The sequence below is a fragment of the Protopterus annectens genome, chromosome 5.part0 (genome assembly GCF_019279795.1).
Source record: "Protopterus annectens isolate FY-2018-M chromosome 5.part0, PAN1.0, whole genome shotgun sequence".
Classification (NCBI taxonomy): Eukaryota; Metazoa; Chordata; order Ceratodontiformes; family Protopteridae; genus Protopterus; species Protopterus annectens.
The window spans coordinates 1,166,622,683-1,166,644,740 of record NC_056735.1 but is presented as its reverse complement, the minus strand read 5'-3'; the positions used below and the strand labels follow the sequence as shown (position 1 = coordinate 1,166,644,740).

Here is a 22,058-nt window from a genome sequence, read left to right as displayed (position 1 = left end):
TGTGGAATACATTGTAGCACCTTGCAAGGCCGGGGTACTCTCTGAGGCCTTGAACCAGGTTTCTGTGACTGCACAGATATCTACATCTTCTAGTGATAGACGTGTATCCAGGGAGTGCAGTTTTTGATTTAGGCTCATAGCATTTAGCAGCATGACCCTTATTTTGTTCTGATTGGTTAATTTTGTGTTGGTAAGGTTGTTTTCGAGACCTTTCCTAAAAAAGGCACTGTGGGGGAGGCAAGAGCCCTTGACAGCAGCCAAAAGCCTATAGATGCCATGTGCAAACTGTCTCTGTCAAAGTAGCGAGGTTTGTTGACCATGGCTTCCCAGGGTGACAGGAACTGGATCCTCTCTGAATGACACTAAAAACTGACCCAGTTGTTGAAATCAATCATTTTTATTTATACTTAACCCTATAATTTTATCAGAGAATGCAAATGCTTCAATTGCTCTGCTTATAAACTCCCAGCTTAATCTGTCAAATGCTTTCTCTGCATCAAGATCCACCAACAACAGTGGTATTTTCTTATGTTCTGCTTCCCTCTGGATCATCAATGTTCTGTTAATGATGCCAAATGTTTGCCTTCCCTCCACAAAACCATATTGATCCATATGTATCAATTTTGGCATCACGTTTGCCATTCTTTTAGCTATTATAAACATAAACACTTTATAATTATGATTTAGTGTTGGAATGGGCCTGTATGAAGCTAAATCTGATGGATCTTTACCCTCTTTAGGTATTACAGCTACCACTGCTTTATTCCAGGATGTTTTGATAAGTTTTTCTTATGCAATTTTGTATATGCAGGTCGAATTTAAGATTATCATCCACTATACTCCCTAATAATTTTGCTATGAGAAGTGACTTGAATGGTTGTATTATCACGAAAGAGGACCTTTTTTTTCATGGCAGAGGGATTTGGGGAAAAAAGTAGTATATTTTTTTTTTTGTTTTTAGGGTTGAGCATGACTTGTGAGTTACAAAGTCCAGTTTCAGTTGCTATTAAAGCTTCCTGAGTAAATTTTTGGGAGGTGTGCCATGTTGTCAGATGTGCAAAGGAGTATGGAATCATCTGCATATTGTATTAAGGAGGCCTGTTGTATAGATGTGTGCAGGATGTTAGTATTGGTTGTTGCCACTAGAATATTTTCTAGCGGCAACATCATGTTCCTTTGTAAATGCTTTTATAAAGCACTACAAACTGGATTTCTTTTCCAGGTCCTGAACAGAATTTGCTAGTGCCATTCTCCATGGGCTTCTGGATTCTTCGTTTCATTTACTCCTCCCTTCTTACTTCTAACCTATGGTAATCTACCCAAACGGCTTAGGCTACTGCAACAGTGATCTAATGTTGAACACAGTACAGCTGTGTAATTAAATTACTGTTAACAGTAAATGTTCTAATAGATAACTGTTGTAGTAGCCACCCTTCCCTCCACCTCCTGCCTTTTCTTAGGTGTGATTCTTTTTTGGTATTGCCAGGGTGTGGCTGTATATACCTTTGTGTATATAGTTTACCTTTTGATCCAATGCTGTCTGTTGCTTCCATTACAACAGATGGAATTTATCAGATGTCACCTCGATACAACTCTGCAAATTGCCCGTCCTAACTCCTCACAAGTGGTCCCTCAATCCAATAGTGGCAACTTTGATTTTCAGCCACTGGGTTCAACCTTGCTGTGACCTTTTTGCTTCCTATCTCAACCACAAGTGCAGTAGTTACCTTGCCCTCATCCCAACACAGAGACAATAACTAAGAGATGCTGTGGTCCACAGTTGGCCCCCTGGTCTTCTGCATGTCTTTCCTCCATTACCCCTCGGGACAAATTCATTCAGAAAGCCAGACTGTGCGAGGCCAAGTTCATCCTCATTGCCCCCATCTAGCCCCAACAAACATGGTTTCCATTTCTGTGGCATCTGCAGTACATACTCCATGGATGCTGGATCAGTATCCAGACCTTCTGTCCCACCGTCCTGATTGGCTCCTCTGGATCAAACCACCATGGAACTAACCACTTGGCTCCTCCATTTTTGACAATAGCAAGAGATGCCAGACTTCCCAATATAATTGTTGACATCATATCAGCTTCCCTGAAACCTGCTATGAGTTAATGGAAAAAGTTTTCTTTTTGGGCAATAGCTAAAAGCCTGGATCCTTTCTCTGCTCCCATACAATACGTTTTGGAATTCTTAGCTGAACTCTTTTGACAAGGCACTAGTTGTTCGACCATCAAAGTTCAAATGGCAGCAATTTCCAGTTTTTATGCCAAACAAAATTATACTACTATGGTCTCCTTAAAAATCTTGAAAGCTTTTCTTAGAGGAGTCTTTCTGTTGCATTTCCCCCATTAGAAACCCAATCCCTCTGTGGGGGGTATTACTATCATGCTTCAAGTTCTGACTCAACCTCCTTTTGAACCTGGAGTCACAATAGATATCAAATGTTTGAGATGGAAAACAATTTTGTTAGTCGTAATCACTTCTGCCAGATGGATTTCAGAACTACAAGCACTCTCATGTAAACCTCCTTATCTGGTTTTCCATAAGGAAAGGGTTTCTTTCCAAACTAATGCATCTTTCCTTCCAATGGTGACATCCATAACTAACCTAAACCAATCCATAGATTTACCAATGTTCTTTTACAAATTTTCAAACAAGGGAAAATACATTATGCCATGGATGTTCATCATCAACTGAGGTTCTATCTTCATTTGAAAAAACAGTTCAGAAAATCTGATCAATTTTTTATTGCCTACTCAAAAGCTAGACTTGGTAAAGCTGTTACAGAAGTTACACTATTCAGATGGCTGTCTAATTGTATTTCTTTTGTTTATGATAATATAGGTTTAAATTTACAGTCCAGACCAAAGGCTCATTCAACAAGAGCAGTGGCAACCTCAACAGCCTTTTCTAAGAGGCTGCCATTCATGACATTTGTGCAGCAGCAACATGGTCCACTGTACATACCTTTTTTAATCATTAGAAGTTGGATGTGCAATCCAGATCCTGTTCCTCCTTAGGTTCCACCATTCTCAGAAAAGTCCTTCCTTAATAGCACTCTGAAAGACAGCTTGAGAATATGTCCCATACATTGAATGAGATGAAAATAGACAACATTGGGAAAGAAAATTATGTACTTACCATAACGTTAGATCTGATAATATCATTTTGATTCATTCCTCAACAAATGGGTTCAGATCCGATCCTTGGATCCGACTCTGAAATTTTTTCCAGCTTGTGGAACACTGAAACTCTCGAGCTCCTCCCTTACCGATAATGCACTAGTTCCCTACTATACCTCAGATCTCGTTTGCCACCTTTGCATACAGATTTGGTGATTGTCAACTCTCAAGCAGTAGTAGATTTTTGTGAGCAAAAGTAAAAATTTCTTTGCTTGTCTATTTACCAGTTTCTTAGAAAAATTCTCTATATATCATTCCTTGCTTTTTCTACACTTTTTAGTGTAATTCTGCAATACCATAGTTGGTAATTTCCCCTTTCTTTTTTCTTTTTTTTATACCTTTTAGGTATATTTTTCTATTAACATTCTTGGTAATAATTTCTCTTTATCTTTATCAAAAAAAAACCTTTTTTTCTTCATTTAGTAGAAAAAATGTGGTTGAAAAACCCTCTGGTTTTAAAAAATGTACGGCTTGTGGCCATAAAATTCTGTTATCTGATGTATACGCTATGTGTGTTTATTGTTTAGGCCCTGCTCACTTGGATTCTGCCTGTGACATTTGTAAAGCCTTCAACCCTAGGGCCCTTATCAATAGAAGAAATAAGCTAATTTTGAGAGGATTACTCCCACCTAAATCTTCTGATACAGCATATGGGGCTCACACCCCAAAAACATGACAAAAAAGAGGCTAAAAAGCATTTCTTTAACCCTACAAGTTCCTCAACTGTGAGTTTGAAACTGCCTCTTAAGATTTCAAAAAATTCAGATCTGACCTGTTTGGATCCAAAGACAAAATCTTCTGGTCGGACTACTTCGGATTCAAAAACAAAAACTTCATATCTGACCTCTTCAGATCTGAACAAGCATACAGATAGGTCACCATGGATCAGATCTCTTCCAAGCCTTAATCCGATGTCCTCTTGTCCCCCATCTTCCTTTCTGAAAAGGTCTCCTAGGCATCATCATTCTAAGGCTTCATCAATAGCCTCTTCTTCTTGTTCCTCCAGAAGTCTGACTGAAGCAGATGTGGACAGGATGATGAGGAAGTTCTTCTCAATGCAAATTCAAATGGGGTCTCCTGGCTCCTACCCCATTGGATCTGGAGACCTTTGTGAGTTCTACCATACCTATTTTGTCTCCTTCTCTGATCTGATCTTTGGTTTCAGAGCATCAGTGTTGGATCTGTGGTATTGGAGTTGAATCTGAAGTTGTCAGAGCCATCTCTTCCCCTCGGAGCCTTGACAGCTCGGCTCCTACCCCAGCCTTGAGTGATTTGCCTTTGGGTCAGAAGGAGCTAACAGTCCAGAAGCATGTCTTCTCAGAGCTGCCAGTCTATTTCTGTCTGAGGCATTTTACTTTTGAGGTAGTAGAGAGAGTTTTCTCTGCTCCAAGAGAAAGGACGTATCCACCCCCCCCCCCCAGGCTCTTACTTCTCAGACCTAGATGTCTTTGCATCTTGAGCCACAATTTCTTACACCACAGGGACAGCCAGTCTAAAGTCTCTATGATACTCAGCAAGGAATATCTATATCTTCTGATACTTCTCCAGAACACCTACCAAAGAAGTCCCTAGGAAGAGAAAGTGCAAAAGGAGGCACATAGGCTATCCTCAAGAGTCTGTCATGGAGGATACTGATTTCGATGAGGGGGAAGGGTCATAAAATCAGCACCTGATTATGTCTCCTATGAGGACATACTAAAGATCCTCAAGCAAAGGGGTGGCTGGTCTACTGACAACCCTTCTCAAGAGGAATAAGTATTCCTGGAAGTCTTTGGTGCTGGCCCATCTACCCCTAGGTGACTCTGCATGCTAATGAGCTCATTGATTTGATCTCTTGACAGGGGTGGAAGGAACTTGATTCCATTGAGCTGATCCCCAAGAGACTAGACAAGATCCTGACACCATCCTAGGACAGGGAATTTTGGAGAAAGGGAGTAACAGTTGATGCCATGGTTGTAGAGGCGGCCACAAAAAAAGGAACTTGCTGAACAAAGTTCCTCTGTTCATCCCCCTAACAGGGAGTCTAGGATGCTGGACAGTTTCAAGAAGCATGCATATGCTTCATCGACTTTTGTGCTCAGTTGCTGATGTATTTGGGACAATTCAGTAGAATTCAGAGGAATTTGATTAAAGGACTTACCAAATAGCTCTCTCTCAGACCACTACTTTTGAGGCAAAGAGCTTGACTGCCTCACAGTTGGCCACCCTACAATCTATTTTAAACTCATCCATGAGGCTCTTCTCCCATGCTGTTGAAGGTACCTCAAAGGTAGCGGGTTCAGGCATTTCCATTAGGAGGCATGCATGGATGCACCTGTGTGATTTTGTGTAGCCCCTCAAGTCTTCTTGTGTCAATGCTCCCTTTGCTGGAAGTTCATTATTTGGCCCCAAGGTTAAAGACACATTATCCAGGTGTGAGCAGGAAGGTAAAACCCTGTCTACTGTGTGCTTACATTTTTTGACTCCTCAAAGGACATTTTCCAGGAATCAACGAGGTGGTCGAAAAATTTGGTTCAGAAATTCCCAGGGTCCCTTCAAGATCCAAGTGAAGATAGTTTCCCCAGGGGCAGATGGGGGGAACTCTAATGGAAGAAACAACTCACAAGACAGAGGAGGTATGCAAAACCAAGGATCTAGAGATACCTTCTCTGACATATCCTACCAGAGCTCCTGAAAGGAGGCTCAATAGTCATTAATCCCTGCACCAGAGAGACTGGCTAGAGATTACAAAAGAGTCATGGGTGCAAAGGATTATTTCCAGAGGTTATATAATACCCTTTTCCCTATCCCCTTAACTGTAAGCAAAACTCCCGATGTTCAGCCCAGTCAGAGGAAAGCAGCAGCATTGGAAATAAAAAAGCTGCTAGGAAATACAGTCATGCAAGAGGTCCTTCAGACCAGAAAGAGACCAGAACTTACTCAAGATTCTTTTAAGTGCCAAAGAAAACAGGGAACTGGAGACCAATTATGGATCCCAGCATTTTAAACAAGTCAGTTCAGTACACCAAGTTCCAGATAGTCATGTTTCAGTCTGTTATGCCTTTTCTGACCAAGGATGACTGGATGTGCCCAATAGAGCTTCAGGATGCATAGTATCATATAAAAATGAACTAGCAATCCAGAAGATACCTATGCTGGGAGCCATTCATTACCAATTCAGAGCTCTGCCCTTTGGTCTCACCACACTGTCTGGGGTGCTCACCAAATACATCTGGAAATTACTATCAATCACAACAAATCTCAACGAGAACCAACTCAAATATTGGAGTTCATTGGAGATTTGTTCAACACAGTATCCTTGACAGCCTCCCTTCCTTTATCAAGGGTACAAATCGTATGATTCCAGGTCAAAAAGATCATTCAGAATTATTCTGTCTCAGCTCGATTGATCCTTCAAGCATTGGGGGTCTAGTTTTGGTTTCATTAGCAAGATATCACATGAGACTTCTGTGGACTATAGTGACTCAGTGGTCTATTCTTCACCAACTTTTATCCACCCAAATCAAGATATCTCAGGCATGCAAAAATGACCTCCTTTGGTGGATTTACTCTAATCAGATAATGCAAGGTCGCCCCTTCATTCTCTCTCAGCCCAAGCCCATAGTTACCGCGGATGTTTCCCAAATCAGGTGAAGGGTGCACTTCTTGGGAAAGACAGTCCAAGGCACATGGACTCCAAAGAGGCCCATACACATATCAATGTCCTAGAAATGAGAGCTGTCCTGCTAGCATTGTAGGCCTCCCAAGATACACTTCCCTCCAGGACCACTGCAGTTCAGACAGACAAATATGTCAGTGGTCTAGTACATCATCAAACAATGAGGGACCAAATCTTATCCTCAGTGTAGAGAAGCTTTGAGAGTGTGGCAATGGGCAGTCTCATCCAGTCAATTTCTGATAGCAACACCAATTCTGGAGAAATCCAACGTGATAGCAAACAAGTTAAGCAGGTCCATCCTAATGCCTGACTAGTGGTCACTCAGTGTGGCAGAAAAGATATTTTGTCAGTGGGGGCAATCTTGCTGTAACGTCTTTGCATCTTCCCTCAACACCAAGTGCAGCAGGTTCTTTGCCCTGATCCCCCCACTGGGCTCTTCTCCATGATTGGCCTCTGGTCTCCTCTACACCTTTCCACCAGTGCCTCTAATCCCCAAATTCCTTCAGAAAGCATCTCAATTGAAGAGCACAGTCATCCTCATTGCTTCTTAATGGCCTCGTCAGATTTGGTTCCCCTTTCTTTGGCCTCATCTGCTTCATCTGCCATGGATTCTGGATCTAGTTCCTGATCTCCTATCTCACCTGACATATATGATAAACCTGGACATTTTAGCCTAAAGTTGACTGCATGGTTTTTCCACTTCCACTGATAGCTAGACAGCCCAGGCTCTCCTCCCGCATCTGTCACATTCTGTTATCTTCCCACAAAGCTTTCACTAGACACATTTACAGAAGTAAATGAAAAATATTTGTTGTTTGGATGCAGCAAAATAACACTGATCCCTTTTCAGCCCCAGTAAAGTTCTTGAGTTTTTGGCTACAAGTTTTAATGAAGGTGCTAGTTCTTCAACTATTAAATTACAACTATCTGCCATTTCTAATTTTCACTTTGTAAGGGTAATCTTTATGAGACCCCCTTTTAAAGATCCCACTCCCCCATGGGATTTGAATTTGGTTTTACAATCTTTGACCAAATCTCCCTTTGAACTGTTAGCCAAATGTGAACTAAAATTTTTAACTTGGAAGACTATCTTTTTAGTGACCATTACCTCTGCTAGAAGAATCTCAGAATGTCAAGCCATATCTTCTAAGCCTCCTTATTTGATTTTTCATAAGTACAGGGCATCCTTATGAACCAACCCATCCTTCCTTCCTAAGGTGGTGTCAGAATCCAATATCAATTAAACTATCAACCTTCTAGTTTTCTTTCCAAATTTCACAAAGGAGACTGTATGTTGCACCTGTTGGATGTTCACAGGTATTTTTTATCTACATAGACAAACATTTTCAGGAAATCAGATCAATTATTTGTCTCCTTTTCGGATTTAAAATTGGGCAAACCAGTTACTAAAGTGCTGTTAGCCAAATGGTTGATTGTATTTCCTTTGTTTACAAAAAATTGGGTTTGTCTTTGCCAAGACCTTTAAAGGCTCATTCCACCAGGTCTATGACAATTTCTTCTGTATTTTTATCCAGATCTTCCTTGGACAATATTTGTGCAGCTGCAATGTGGACTAATCCTCATACATTTATTGCTTATTACAAATTGGATCTGGTCTCTTGGGGACTTTTGGCTCAGTGGTGCTCAGAAATATCCTTCCTTAGAGATTTCCTGGGATTTAGGTAGCTGGGGACTCTGTCCCATTTGTTGAGGAATAAATAAAAATGATGACATCAGATAAAAAAGTTATGTACTCAGTATAATGTTCCATTTGTATTGTCCATTTTCATTCTTCCTCAACTCCCCTCCCTGTAACCCCCTACCAACTAGACTTCTGGAAGGATTAGAAGATGCTAAAGGAGTCAATGTTCCTTTGTTTGAGCTCCAGACACTATTATTCCTTTTTATTTGTTAAATATTATATAGGCTAAAAGGTCGGCAAATCAAATTTGAGGTATGGTAGGGGACTAGTGCATTATGGGTAAGGGAGGAGCTCGAGAGGTTCAGTGTTCCATGAGCTGGACAAAGCAGCTGAGTCAGAGTCGATGGTCAGATCCAAATCCATTTGTTGAGGAAGAATGAAAATGGACAACACAGATGGAATGTTATGGCAAGTACATAACTTTTTTATCCATATTGTTTGATTTATGTCTGGTTCAACCTCCCCTCCCTCCAGCCCACTTGCCAAATTGATATTTTTATGGCTAACTTCAAGATGATTGAGTGGTTGCCACACTACACCCTATCTGTGAACAGGACTGTCTCACAGTCTTGGCCCTTTTTCTCTGGTCCCTTTTTAGTTCTGGATTTAGGCTCTCCACTATTTTTTCATAAATAGATTTGAACACTTTGATATAGGGCAAACTCGATCTGCAGTATTAAACTGGAGTTCAGGAAAGTGTGGGTAGGGAAGGATTCAGAGCACTGGAACCGTGAAAACTTCAAATTCAGTGCTAAGGTCAGATCCAGTCAGATCTGACATCGCATATGACAAACTGGGTAAAAATCAGGCAAAATGGATCTATTGTTATGGTAAGAACATAACTTTTGTGTATGTTTCCTAGTATTGTTTCTTTCAGTGCTGTTGCCTCCATTTTTGGGCAATAAAGCTCTGTGTAGTTTGGTGCTCTGTACTTTCATGTGGTTCTCCCCTCAAGAACTGGGTATTTAGACAGTGTAGAAGGTGGTCCTTGGTTGTGAAAAGCTGGCTGGACATTGGGGGCAGGACCCAAATAGTTTAGGCTACTACAACAGTGCTGTATTAGAACATCTACTGCTTGGGATGTTTACATGCACAACTGCACTTTCCCTTGTTTGTGTTCTTTTGCCTTGGTGACTATTTCATAACTGCAGTGAGGGCTCCCTGCTAATGTCCTTGATCTGGGCACTACCATGACTGCAGGCTCTGAGTTCACTGTAAACAAGGAGGAGTTTTTTCAGTGTTTAACACAGCAGACTGCATTTATCAGGGTGTAGACGAATACATTTTTTGTGTTGGTTGTTTCTGCCAAAATAGTGAGCCCAAGAGGTCAAGACCTTGGCAGGCTGACCAGTGACTCAACACAGTGCCCAGACTCAGACCATCTTGCACCTTTTGGATTTGCTGATGTCTACAGTCTTCAAGGTAGCATTTGCTTGTTTGAAGAAGTGGGTATTGCGGTGGATGATGAAGTTCCAGTTGTTGCAGAGTCAGAGTTAAGAGTTTTCTTGTGCAGATAAGTGATAGTTGGCTGGCAGTGAAGCACAGAAACATTATCCTTTCAGCCATTCACATTCCAGAAGATGTGGACATGCTGGGAAAATCCCCAACCCACTCCTTTAGTCCTGTCCTGAAGGTAAGGATTTTGGAATTATGACTGGTCAGAGTCTACTGAGAATTGCCATAGTGGGATAACCTGAAAATGCCATCTTAACCAATCAACAGGTACTGTTCTTCCCTGTTTTGTATGGTTAAGCAGAACAGTGGAAGCTGATAGTGGATGTTAACCTATAAATGTAAATATGCAGTTTCATTAGAACTACTAGGAATAATACTTAAACATACTAACTCCATGCTCAAACAACAGTGGAGAAAGGGAAAGGCCATCTGCCAAGACCAGCTACAGTGTAACCCTATTCCACCCCAGCATGTATACATACACACACACACACACACACACACACACACACACACACACACACACACACACACACACTGCATGATGATAAAAGAAAGCATACTGATCTCCTGTTGCACAATGCAACAACCCACCAAACAGCACTGAATTGCTGCTGTCCATTAAATTGTCTGACACACACTTTCACATACAGCATAAATATTACTGTGTTTGCAAAATCTGTCATTATGGACATCTGTTTTACTAAACATAACTTGATACAATGGGATGGTCTCAGTATACACATTTGTGTGTGAATGTGTGTGTGTGTGGGTTGTATGTATGTATATGTATGTATGTATTTATGTATGTATGCATGTCAGCACACATATATACATATCTGTGTGTGTGTTTGTACACACTTACACACACACACCACACACACACACACACACACACACACACACACACACACACACACACACACACACACACGGTCATTTTTCACCTGTTGAGGCTCATTTCCTGTTGAAAACAAATCTGATGTTGTCATGTTTATTCATTCCTCAATGAATGGATCTCAGATCTGACCCTGTATTTGACTCAGCTGAATTTGCTTTAGACTCTTGGATCCGACTCTGGAGTGCCTTCTTTTTCCCATAATACCTCAGAACCCTGCAATACCTCAGATCTTGTTTGATGCTTCTCCACTACAGACATAGATCATGCTATCTTGAGATTTTGGGGGTAGTTTCTCATTTTTCATGAAAAAAAAAAGATTATTCCATAGTTTTTTCTAGATATATCTATATATAATCTTTTCAATATCTGTCACCCTTCCTCCTCTTTCCAATTTTTCATTTTTCTCGGCGTTAGGGTTCAAATCTTATTTCTTCCCACCCACTTTCTAAGGGTACTCTCATTAAAATTGTTGGTAACCCCTTAATTTTTTTTCTTTTCCCTGTCCTAATTTTCTCTTACCCAGTTTTGGTGTATTTCTTAGATACCATTGATGGTATCTTTCCCTTTTTTTATGCTTACAAAAAAGTAAAGTAAAAAAGTATATTTAGATAAATTATAATAATAGATATCTTTCTATCATCTTTTCCTTTATTCCTAAAATGATTAAAAGCCAGCAGGCTTCAAAAAGTGCAGTTCCTGTGGGCATACAATACCCAGCTCTGATGCCCACCAGGGAGTATGTATATTGTTTAGGAGCAACCCATCTTGACACCCTTAGTCAGATTTGTGCAGGTTTCAACTTTTGGGCTCTAAGCAATAGACGGAACAAGTTAGAGAATGTTGCCTGTGTCTGCTCCTTCCTCTACAGCTTCTTGTTCAGGGCCTCAACCCCCCACTAAGAAGTCAAAGTTGTCTTCTGAGTCCAGGGAGCACAGAAAATGCTCTCCTATCTGGTCTCTAAAACCTGTTCCTGCTTTGGGATTGCTTATTAAACAACCTAAGAGATCAGATCCGACAACTGGGATATCCAAGGCTCCTCAGCCTCAAAGTCCCCCATTTTGCTCCAGAACCTGTTTCCCCTTACTTCCACTCTCCATTTCTATGGGAGGCACCCAGAAGAATGTCTCGTACTCCTTCTAAGTCATCCTCTATCAGGTTCTACCAAAGTCTTTCCAAAGCAGATGTGGATAAGATGATGAGGAAGTTCCTCAGAGTTCAGATCTGTCTCCATTTCCCATTGGATCCTTGAACCTACAACCTTTATCTCATCCCATTGTCTCTCCTTCTCTGATCCACTCAACAGTTTCAGAGTCATCGGATCCGAGAATCCCTAGAGTTGAAGTGTCAGATCCAAAGACAGTTATATCTCTGACTGTGTCCCTGACTCATTCAGTGCCTAGCTCCTAGAGCAGGACAAGCCTTGGAGCTGAACCATTAGCAATGGATCTGGGGAGATGGTTTTGACTCTGAGGTTTTCAGAGCCATTACTTCCCCTCAGAGCCTTGGCACTGGACAGGTTGGGTTGGTCTCTTCCCTCACAGCAAGAGCTCGGGCACCGGGCAAGTTTGGGACTTGGCAGCACCTGGAGCTTTGGTTTAGGTGAGGCTAACTGCAGCTTATCCTGGTCCTTCTGCCTTTGAGGTGGTGGAGAGGCTTTCTCTCTCCCAAGAGCTCATTCTACTCTTCCATCTTTGGGTCCTACCACCTTACCCCCTTCAGATCTGAGTTCTGAGCCTAATCAACCTACCACCCTAGGATGACCAGCCCATATGAGTTTCCAGGCAGATCCCATGCAGGAACTTCCCCTATCTGCCAATACCTCTCTAGATCATCCCACTCAAGATGTCCCCCCAGAAGAGGCTGTGCAAACGGAGGCACATATCTTCCCCTCAGGAATCTTTAACTGAAGACACTGGCTTTAATGAAGAGGAGGGTTCCCGAAGATGTCCACCAGAAGATGTCTGTTTTGGAGATGTTCTAGAGATCCATAGCCAGAAAGGTTTATGGTCTTCTGACCCTCTTTCCCAGGAGGAGTCAGTGTTCCTAGAAGCCTTCAGGTCTGGCCCATCTATATCTTGGATTACTCCTCCAGTAAACAACCTTATAGACCTTCTGTCTCGCCAAGCCTGGAAGGAACCAGATACTGTGGAAACTGTTCCCCCTCAGCGTGATCAATTTCTTGCTGCATCTAAAGACAGATCTTATTGGAGTAAGGGATTTCCCATGATGCCATAGTTGTAGCTGCAGCCACTAAGAAAGAGCTAGCTGAACAAAACTCTACTATTCATCCTCCTAACAGAGAGTTCAGAGTGATGAACAGATTTGAAAGTGTGTTTACTCTTCAGTGACCTTTGCCCTATGGTCGCTTAACTACTTGGCACATTTTACCAGATTGCAGAGAGATTTGATTAAAGAGCTTTCTAAGTGTATTCCTGGGTCCATGTCAGCAGAGGAACATAAACAGTTTTCTTCACAGCTGGCCACCCTCCCAATCAATTTCCAACGCATCCATGAGGGTAATCTGTCGTGCAGTAGAAGGCTCCTCACAGATGGTGGGTTCAGGCATAGCCATCAGGAAACATGCCTGAATGCACTTATGTGACTTTACAGAGCCCTTTAAGTCTTCTTTCATCAATTCTCCTTTTGATGGAACCTTCTTGTTTGACCCTACAGTAAAATAAATGCTCTCCTGTAGTGAGCAAGATGGAAAGACCCTGGCTGCAGTGAAAATATATTTTTCTACCCAGCAGAGATAATTTTCTAGGAATCATATGGAGGTAAAAAGATGTGGTTCCATAAGTCACAAGGTCCTTTTCAGGACTCACTAGGGGAAACTTCCTCTAGAGGCGGAGGGGGAGTTCCAATGGAAGATGCTGCCCTTGCAACAGAGAAGGCTTCCAGAACCAAGAGTTTATAGATTTCTTTTTGGATAAACCTTTTCAGTGGTCCTGAAGGGTTATCCATCTGCTTTTTTCTGGAGGCAGTTGGGGGGTACTTGTCTCTGCACCCAGAAGTCTGGGCATTAATCACAAAAGACACTTGGGTGTAAAAAATTATATCCAGAGGATATTTCATTCCCTTCTTGCAAATTCCACTGTCCAAATGGGAAAATATCCCTGATGTCCCACCAAATCAGTAGGAGTTAGCAACCTTAGAAGTTCAAAAGCTGCTAGACAAAAGAGTCATCTAAGAGGTCCCACCAGACCAGAAAGGATTTGGAACTTACTCAAGGCTCTTTTTAGTGACAAACTAAACAGGAGGCCAGAGACCCATTCTGGACCTCAGCAATCTAAATCATTTTGTAAAGAACTCCAAGTTCCATATGGTCATGGTTCAGTTAATTCTACCTCTTCTACAGAGGGATGATTGGATGTACTGTATAGATCTCCAGGACATGTACTGTCACATCAGAATGAACAGACACTCCCAGAGATACTGGGGCTTTTGGTTAGGAGCCAGTAATTACCTATTTAGAGCCCTGCCCTTTGGTCTCACCACAGCCCTCAGGGAGTTCATCAAGTGCATGTCAGTGCTAGTAGTTCATTGCATACTGCTCAGATTCAGGGTATTTCCATACCTAATGCACTGGCTCCTCACCACCTCAACCAGACATCTCCTTGAAGAGGCCAGGGACTACTTACTCCAATTATGTCAGCCTTTAGGGATCACAGTCAATTATGCCAAGTCCCATCTTCAACCTGTTCAAGTCTTGGAGTTTATAGGAACTTGCCCAGACACCACAAGTCAGTTGGCCTTTCTCCCATCAAACAGGGTGGAATCTTTAAGACTGCAGGTCAGACATATTCTTTCCCACCCTTCCCCCAGTGAAACTGATTCTTCAGGCCTTGGGATCAATGGCTGCTGCTATTTCTTTGCTCCTGACAGCTCGTTTCCATATTACAGAGACATGCATCTGGAGCATTTCTCCCTGGGCCTCCACTGAAAATTGTTTTTTTCCAAGTCAGACTTTCCTGGTAAACAAATGTTAAATAAATAAAAATAAAATATTTCTGTTCTTCAATGGTCAATCCTTCTACAGCCTCTGTCCTATCTGATAAAACTTTCTCAGGTTTGCAAGAATTCCCTGCTTTGGTGGATACCGTTCAACGAAGTTTGTCAGGTATGCCCTATCATGTTTCCACCCACAGTAGCCATGGTGACCACAGATACCTCCCAATTGGGGTGGTGAGGAGATTTCTTGGGTTGGACAGTCTGAGGCACATGGCCCCAAAAGAGACCAATTTGCATATCATTGTCCTAGAGATGAGGGCAGTCCTATCAGCAATGTCGGCCTTTCAGAACTCTCTTCCTCCAACGACTATTGCTATCCAAACAGACAACATGTCGGTAATTTAGTATATCAACAAACTGAGGGGAGCCTGATCCTATCCCCTTTGTCAAGAAGTAATGAGAGTGTGGCAGTGGGTGATCTTCTCCAGATGCTTTCTTGTAGGAATGCACATCCTGATGAACTCCATCATGTTAGCCGACAAACTCAGCAGGACTATTCTGATGCCTCATGAGTGGTCTCTTGATCTAGCAGTGGTGGAGAGGATCTTCCACTGATGGGGCCAACCTTGCTGCAATCTATTCACCTCTCCTCTCAGTAAGTGCAGAGGGTTCTTTGTCCTAATCTCCCTTCAGGGCAGACACTGAGAGATGCTGTATTTCACGTTTGGCCCTCCAGTCTTCTATACACATATCCCCTTTACCTCTAATCCCCAAATTTCTTCAGAAAGCACTTTGGTTGAAGAGCAAGGTTATCCTTATTGCACTCTTTTGGCCTCATCATGTATGGTTCCCCTTCCTTTGGTCTCATCTTCTATGTCTTTCTTGGACACTGAACCCCAGTCCAGATCTGATATCTAATCCCACAGGCATGGCACACCTGGACATTCCAGGCCTCAAGTTGAAAGAATAGTGTCTCCAATTCCAGTCATGGTTAGACAGTCCAGGCTTTCTTCAACAACAACAAAGCACATCCACCACTTCTGACCAGACAGGCCAGGCTTTCTTCCCTGGTCCATCAGAATTTGCTGTTGTCCCTAAAAAGCCTCCACTAGGAAAATTTACAAGAGCAAATGGAAGAGATGTTCTTATTGGTCATATGAGACAATTAGATCATTTTACTGCTTCTATTCCTGCTGTCTTAGATTTTCTTGCATCAGTTTTTCAAAAAGGGGCTAGCTTTTCCACCATCAAATTTCAGTTAGCAGCCATTTCCAATTATCATACTGGAGCTAATGCTTTCCCCCAGCTTCATCCAAGTTATGCAAAACCTTCCTTAAAGGTACCTTTTTGCTTAGACCTCCAATTAGAGGCCCTACTGCATCCTGGGATCTTACACTATTATTGCAGAGTTTGCCTCAGCCTCTCTTTGAGCATTTGGACAAGTCTGATCTCAAGTATCTTTCTTGGAATACTAATCTTTCTAGTGGCCATCACTTCAGAGAGGTGATTTTCTGAACTCCAGTCGCTTTCCTCAGAATCCCCTTATTTGATTTTCCAGAAGGATAGAGTCATTTTACATACCAATCCATCCTTTCTGCCCAAAGTAGCATCAGAGGTGAACATCAGTCAGGCTATCAATTTTCCTTTGCTCTTCTCAAATTTTTCTAGCAAAGGTGAATGAATACATGCTTCATCTCTTAGATGTGCATAGACAACTTCATTTTTATCTTCATAAGACAAAGCTTTTTAGAAACTCTGATCAGATATTGGTCGCCTTTGCCCACAATAGATTGAGAAGACCAGTTTTCAAAGTTACCTTAGAAAAATGGTTAACAGATTGTATTTCATTTTTTTATACTTAGTGAGGTTTATCTTTGCCAAGACCTCCAAAAGCCCACTATATGAAATCTATGGCTACTTCATCCGCTTTCTGGTCCAGAGCTTCCATTGATGGTTGTGTGGAGGGTGAAACTAAAAGACAAGCATTGTTACTCCCTTTTAATGATGAGGCGGTAAAATTAAAAATCATTATATAGGAAACTTGGAATAGTGTGTTTAACAGAGGGTTTTTACCAATTTTAGGCAGTGGTCCAGTGTTTACTTACAGTAGAGGTATGAATTTAAAGGAATTAATGGAAACTGACGTGGATAAGAATTTATATAAAATGTCTAGGATGAATAAATGTGGCTTCTGTACTACGTGTAAATACATCAATGATGGACCTTGTGTTGCAGTACACAATTATAAGAGAACTATTTGATGCCCTGGTTTTGGCAACTGCAACACTAAGATGGTTGTTTACATTGCCACTTGTCTCAACTGCACTACATTTTATGTGGAAAAAAACTATAAGGAAATTAAGGACACATATTTTGGAGCATGTTAGGGACATTAGGAACAAAAAAGTCACTACTCCCCTTTTTATACACAGTCAAAATTGCAATGATTTTAAAAGATTTTTATTTTTTATTATTGACAGAGTTCCCTATAATGTGAAGGGTGGCGATGATAAAATTATTTTAGAAGTTAAGGAGTGTTTGTGGCAATTAAGACTTAATGCATCCAACACTTCTGGTATAAATTAACACATTTCTATATCTAGTATATTAAAACATAAATCTCACTTGGTTTAAATCTCATCAGGCTTTTTTATTTACTTCTTCTTTCGGCTTTTCCCGGTTAGGGGTCACCACAGCAGATCACCTGTCTGCTCATGATTGGCAGTGGAGTTTTACGGTGTCGAGTTGCCAGCCCAGCGCCCAACCTTCCACAGAAGGCACACACATTTACACATTCACACCTAGGGCCAATTTAGAGTGTCCAATCCACCTATTTGTTGGTCAAGTTCCCTTTATTGTACAGTTTATTAACTTTTTAACTATGTCATTTATTTAGATGTTGTACTATTTCTTTTATTAATTGTCATATGTACTTAGTTGTTTTTAGGCTCTTTTTCTAGGTTGTTTTTCAACAACATTTAGTACCTATTTTAAAATATCAACATAATGATTTAATTGATGAACTTCCATTGGCCACAAGGGGGTGGTTTTAATGATTGTATTTGTATAAAGCAATGGGATTCTATAACACAGCTTTACTTGTAAGCAGCAAACTCGATCTGAGGTATAACAGGGTTCTGAGGCATTATGGGTAATGGGAGGAGCTTGAGAGTTAGATCCAAGGGTTTAAAGCAAATCCGGCCAAGTTGGATTCGAGGTCAGATCCAAGACCCATTCATTGAGGAAGAATGAAAATGGAGTACACAGATACATAGTTATGGTGAGTACATAACGTTTATTTTCCATTTGTAGGTTCTAGGCTGCCTGAATCCATCCTGCCTGTGACTTCCTGCCACACACTCAAACTCCACCTTTGCCCCTTGCAGAAGGTGACTCTTATCTGCAGCTGGTTTAATTTTGCCATTTCTGTCTGAATCTGGACAGGTTGCTTGGCTCTTCCAGCCTCCAGGCACTTGTAACCAGACACTGTCTGAGATTTTACTCCAGGGTTGGATTACAGTAACCCAAGTTTGAGAATAGTCCATTTAGCTATCATGAGTGTTTATTTTTCATGAACCACTCTTTGTTTGACTCATCTAAATGTGTGACATGGTGTTTTTTATCTGTAATTGTTAATGTGCACAGATCTTTTGTAATTTTCTTGCTGTCTAATCTGCATAGGCTTGCCACCCCTTCGGTTTTTTTCCGGACTATCAGGAAATCAAACTGATTCTCCGGTAGTCCGGAAAACACTGTACAAACTCCGGTATTCTGTTTCAAAAAGGAAACAGACTATCGGAGTTTGTAAATCGGCTGATTTACTATGCTTTTCTTACAGAAAAGCATAGCAAATCAGCCAAAAGCAGGCGGCGGGAGCAAAAAAGAGGGCGTTCCCGTTGATCTGCTGATTTACTATGCTTTTCTTACAGAAAAGCATAGCAAATCAGCCAAAAGCAGGCGGCGAGAACAAAAAAAGAGGGCGTTCCCGTTGAGTGATGCTGTCGTGACATCACAAAATGGGCGGTATTGTTGGCAGGAGAGGGGGTGGGGCGGGCGGGGTTACTGGTGACGCGAGGGGCGTGGCGTGGCTCCGGTTTTAGCCGTGAACGAAGGTGGCAACCCTAAATCTGCAGAATTCATAAAAAGACCATATATAATGAAGGAGATAGTTCTCTGTGATATGTAACACTGTACAAAGTTGATTTTTAACTGTTAACACTTTTAGATAAGAGTGTGACTTATGATTTTATCTTTTAACTCTTTTCTAGTCTATCCTTCTAGAACTGCAGGGGCTGACAAAATATCCATTTTCCAAGCTGGAACTCTTTGACTGTGGAATAGATGCTTGGTCAGTTGAACGACTTGGAAAATCCATTAACTTTAGCAGTCTGACCTCAGTGAATCTTGATTATAATGAGTAAGTAATATTTTTTTTACTTTTGTAAAAGAAGAAGAAGAAGATACAGTTTCACAATAATATGCATTAGTCAGTTTAGATTATAATGAGTAAGTTACATTAGTTAAGATTTGCAAACAATAGTTCACAATAATATTCCTGCAAATGTGAAGATATCTCTTTACCTCTTTCTTTTGAAGACCTGTCCTACACATTGTATCCAAGTGTACCTTAACAAATGAATACATATCAAAACTACATCAGTCATGCAAAGCTGTGGGTGAGTCTGTCTTGTTAAATAATCATAGTGTAGGCTGGTGGTTCTCCATAATCAGTGTTGGGAGCAAATGCCCAGTGATCTCAGTGTGTCTATGTGAACAGGTTTCCTTTGAAACTAATATGGAGATCAATGTTCTTCATATTGATCACTGCTGCAGTAGCCTAAGTTGTATAAGTTATATGCGCCATAGGCTAGAACAGCCGGCTAGCTTTCAAAGCTGCAGGGCACCTTCCGCACATTCAAACCATACATCAGCTTGAGCTTAGCTGACTAGAAAGACAGGCTTGCGCACCAAGTTGTTCAGAGCTTACCTGCTATTAAAGAATAAACTTCTCTGAGGCTTTTGAGGATCAGTGGTTGACTTGTGCTATTCTTTTGCCATGCAGATAAGTTTCTTTGGGGAAAAACTTTCCATTAAAAAAAATAATCAAGTTATTTAAAGTTAGGAGTTTGTGTTTTAACAGACTGGTTAGGGATTATATTGTACTTTTTAAACAATAGTATGCTCTTTTCCTGTCAGTTTAAAAGCTGTTTAACTGAAAAACATTTTTTCCTGTAGAGAAATTGTCTTTATTCTATTTTTTTTTTTGCAATTGGCTATGTGTTTTAAAGTACTTTTTACAGTGTAAAAAAGGTGACTTTTAAAGATAAATTTTACCAGCTTTTGCTGATTGTTTTCCCTGGAAAAGAGACACCATTTTCAGCCTGAGCATGGAACATACTGTTGGTCGAATGGTTGGTTATTCTTCCAGCCACAAAAAGAAAAGTTAAGGGTACAGCCTTTGCCACCATAGTAGGCTAGCAATTTGCCTCAGTCACTGGTTGGTGGTTCTGCTGTGGCCATTTGTTATACCTCAAACTACTCATCTTTTACTCAGGATCCCTTGGGTGTGGCACCTACAGTCACTATGGACCAGATTTAGCCCTGTCCTCTGTGGCTGTTGAGGTCCCGTCAGTGTGCAAGGGAGAGCAACTCTTGTTGGTCCTGGGAGAAGAAACTGAAGTCTTCCCTGTTTAGCCAGAATGTTGTGCCCATCCCTAGGGAAGCTGCTGCTGCCATTTATAACACTGATGGCCCCATTTTTTTTTTTGTTAAAAAGAAACAGAAAACTAAACATGTATCTAATCCTCCTCAAATTTCCTTAGACAGGAGTAGTTTACTAGGTCTGGCTCAGGGTTTTATTCAGGCTTTTGATTCTTCTTATTTATTGTTTTCTGTTAAAAGAAAGGATATATTTTTTCCTGAACACACCCAGGATTCTGAAAATGAAGGGACAGATACAGGTTTTCTTCTCAGTTTTCTGATTCAGGCTCAGAGGAGAGCTCAGTTTCTGATTCTCCATTGGAGTTCCTCTCTGTTTGAGACTATTTCCAGAATGTGTCAGTGCTTTCAGCGAGAGTCCACTGAGGGTCAGATGCCAATTTTCATTCTCTCCTAAACTGTTGGGTTTGGATCCAATCCTTGGATCTGATTCAGTCGTTACTAATGCTCATGGTAACCAACAAGATATCGAGCTAGTCCCCTACCCATAATGTACCAGCCCTAAGCTACCTCAGATTTCGTTTGCAACTTTCTGTGAAAGATGTGGTTGAACTCTCTCTCAAGATGTAAATAGATAAGTGATTATTATTATTTCCTAAACTGTCATATATTCTACTTTTTTAATATTTCATATATTTCTCGTTCCTTACCCTCTTATGCCATAGTATTTCTTCCGTTACCATAGATGGTATTTTTCCTTCTCTTTATCTATCGTACAGTGCTTGTACTTCTTGAATTACTATTGCTAGTAATTTTTCCACCCTTTTTCCTTTCTACACTTTAGTGTAGCCTTTTTTTACCATTGCTGGTAGTTTTCTTTCTGCCTTCTTCTTTCTACAAAAAAAAATGTTCTTACTTAACTTTTCTTGTTTATAGTATAATGGCAGAAAAAGGCTCAGCAGGATTTAAAAAGTGTGTTAAGTGTGGGTGCAAGCTTCCAATGTCAGATGCCCACACTATGTTTATTTACTGCCTTGGGCCATTACATTTATGAGAGGATTGTTGCATCTGCCATGGTTTCAATCCTAGGCCCCTAGTAGAATGAAAAAATAAACTTATATTAAAAGGTTTATTACCATCTGCTTTTGAAGATGCATTATCTGGGGCTCAACCCCCCACAAGTAAAAGTAAAGATTTGAAGCCATCTCCAAGACCTTACACCTCATCCACCCTGGTTTTGGAACCATTTAAGAAAAACCTTAAGCTGCATCCAATAAGATCCAAAAGCTCCTCGCCCTTGGATCCAAAGAAGAAAAACAGTTATGCATCTGGTTATCTCAGATCCGACAAAAAAGCCATCAGATCCAACTGCCTTGAGCCCTATTGTTCTTCCCAGGACAAGATGTTCACCATCCATTGGTCCTGTGCTTTCAAGTGTGCCCTCACCCTTTTTGGAAAGACAATGATCCAGGTTCCCCTCTCTTGTTTTGACTCAATCATCAGAACTTTGACAGCGGAAGAAGTCAGCGTAGAGTTAGATGGGTGGC

General features: G+C 41.1%; 1 protein-coding gene across 3 annotated transcripts in view; it reads left to right on the top strand.

The window, feature by feature from the left end:
* LOC122801571 overlaps positions 1-22,058 on the top strand; it is a 906,449-nt gene that overhangs the window by 335,924 nt on the left and 548,467 nt on the right. For all 3 annotated transcript variants that reach the window (XM_044071011.1, XM_044071013.1, XM_044071012.1), the window contains one exon: positions 19,122-19,270. In XM_044071011.1, the coding sequence (XP_043926946.1) occupies positions 19,122-19,270 (149 nt within the window). The remainder of the gene's footprint in view (positions 1-19,121; positions 19,271-22,058) is intronic.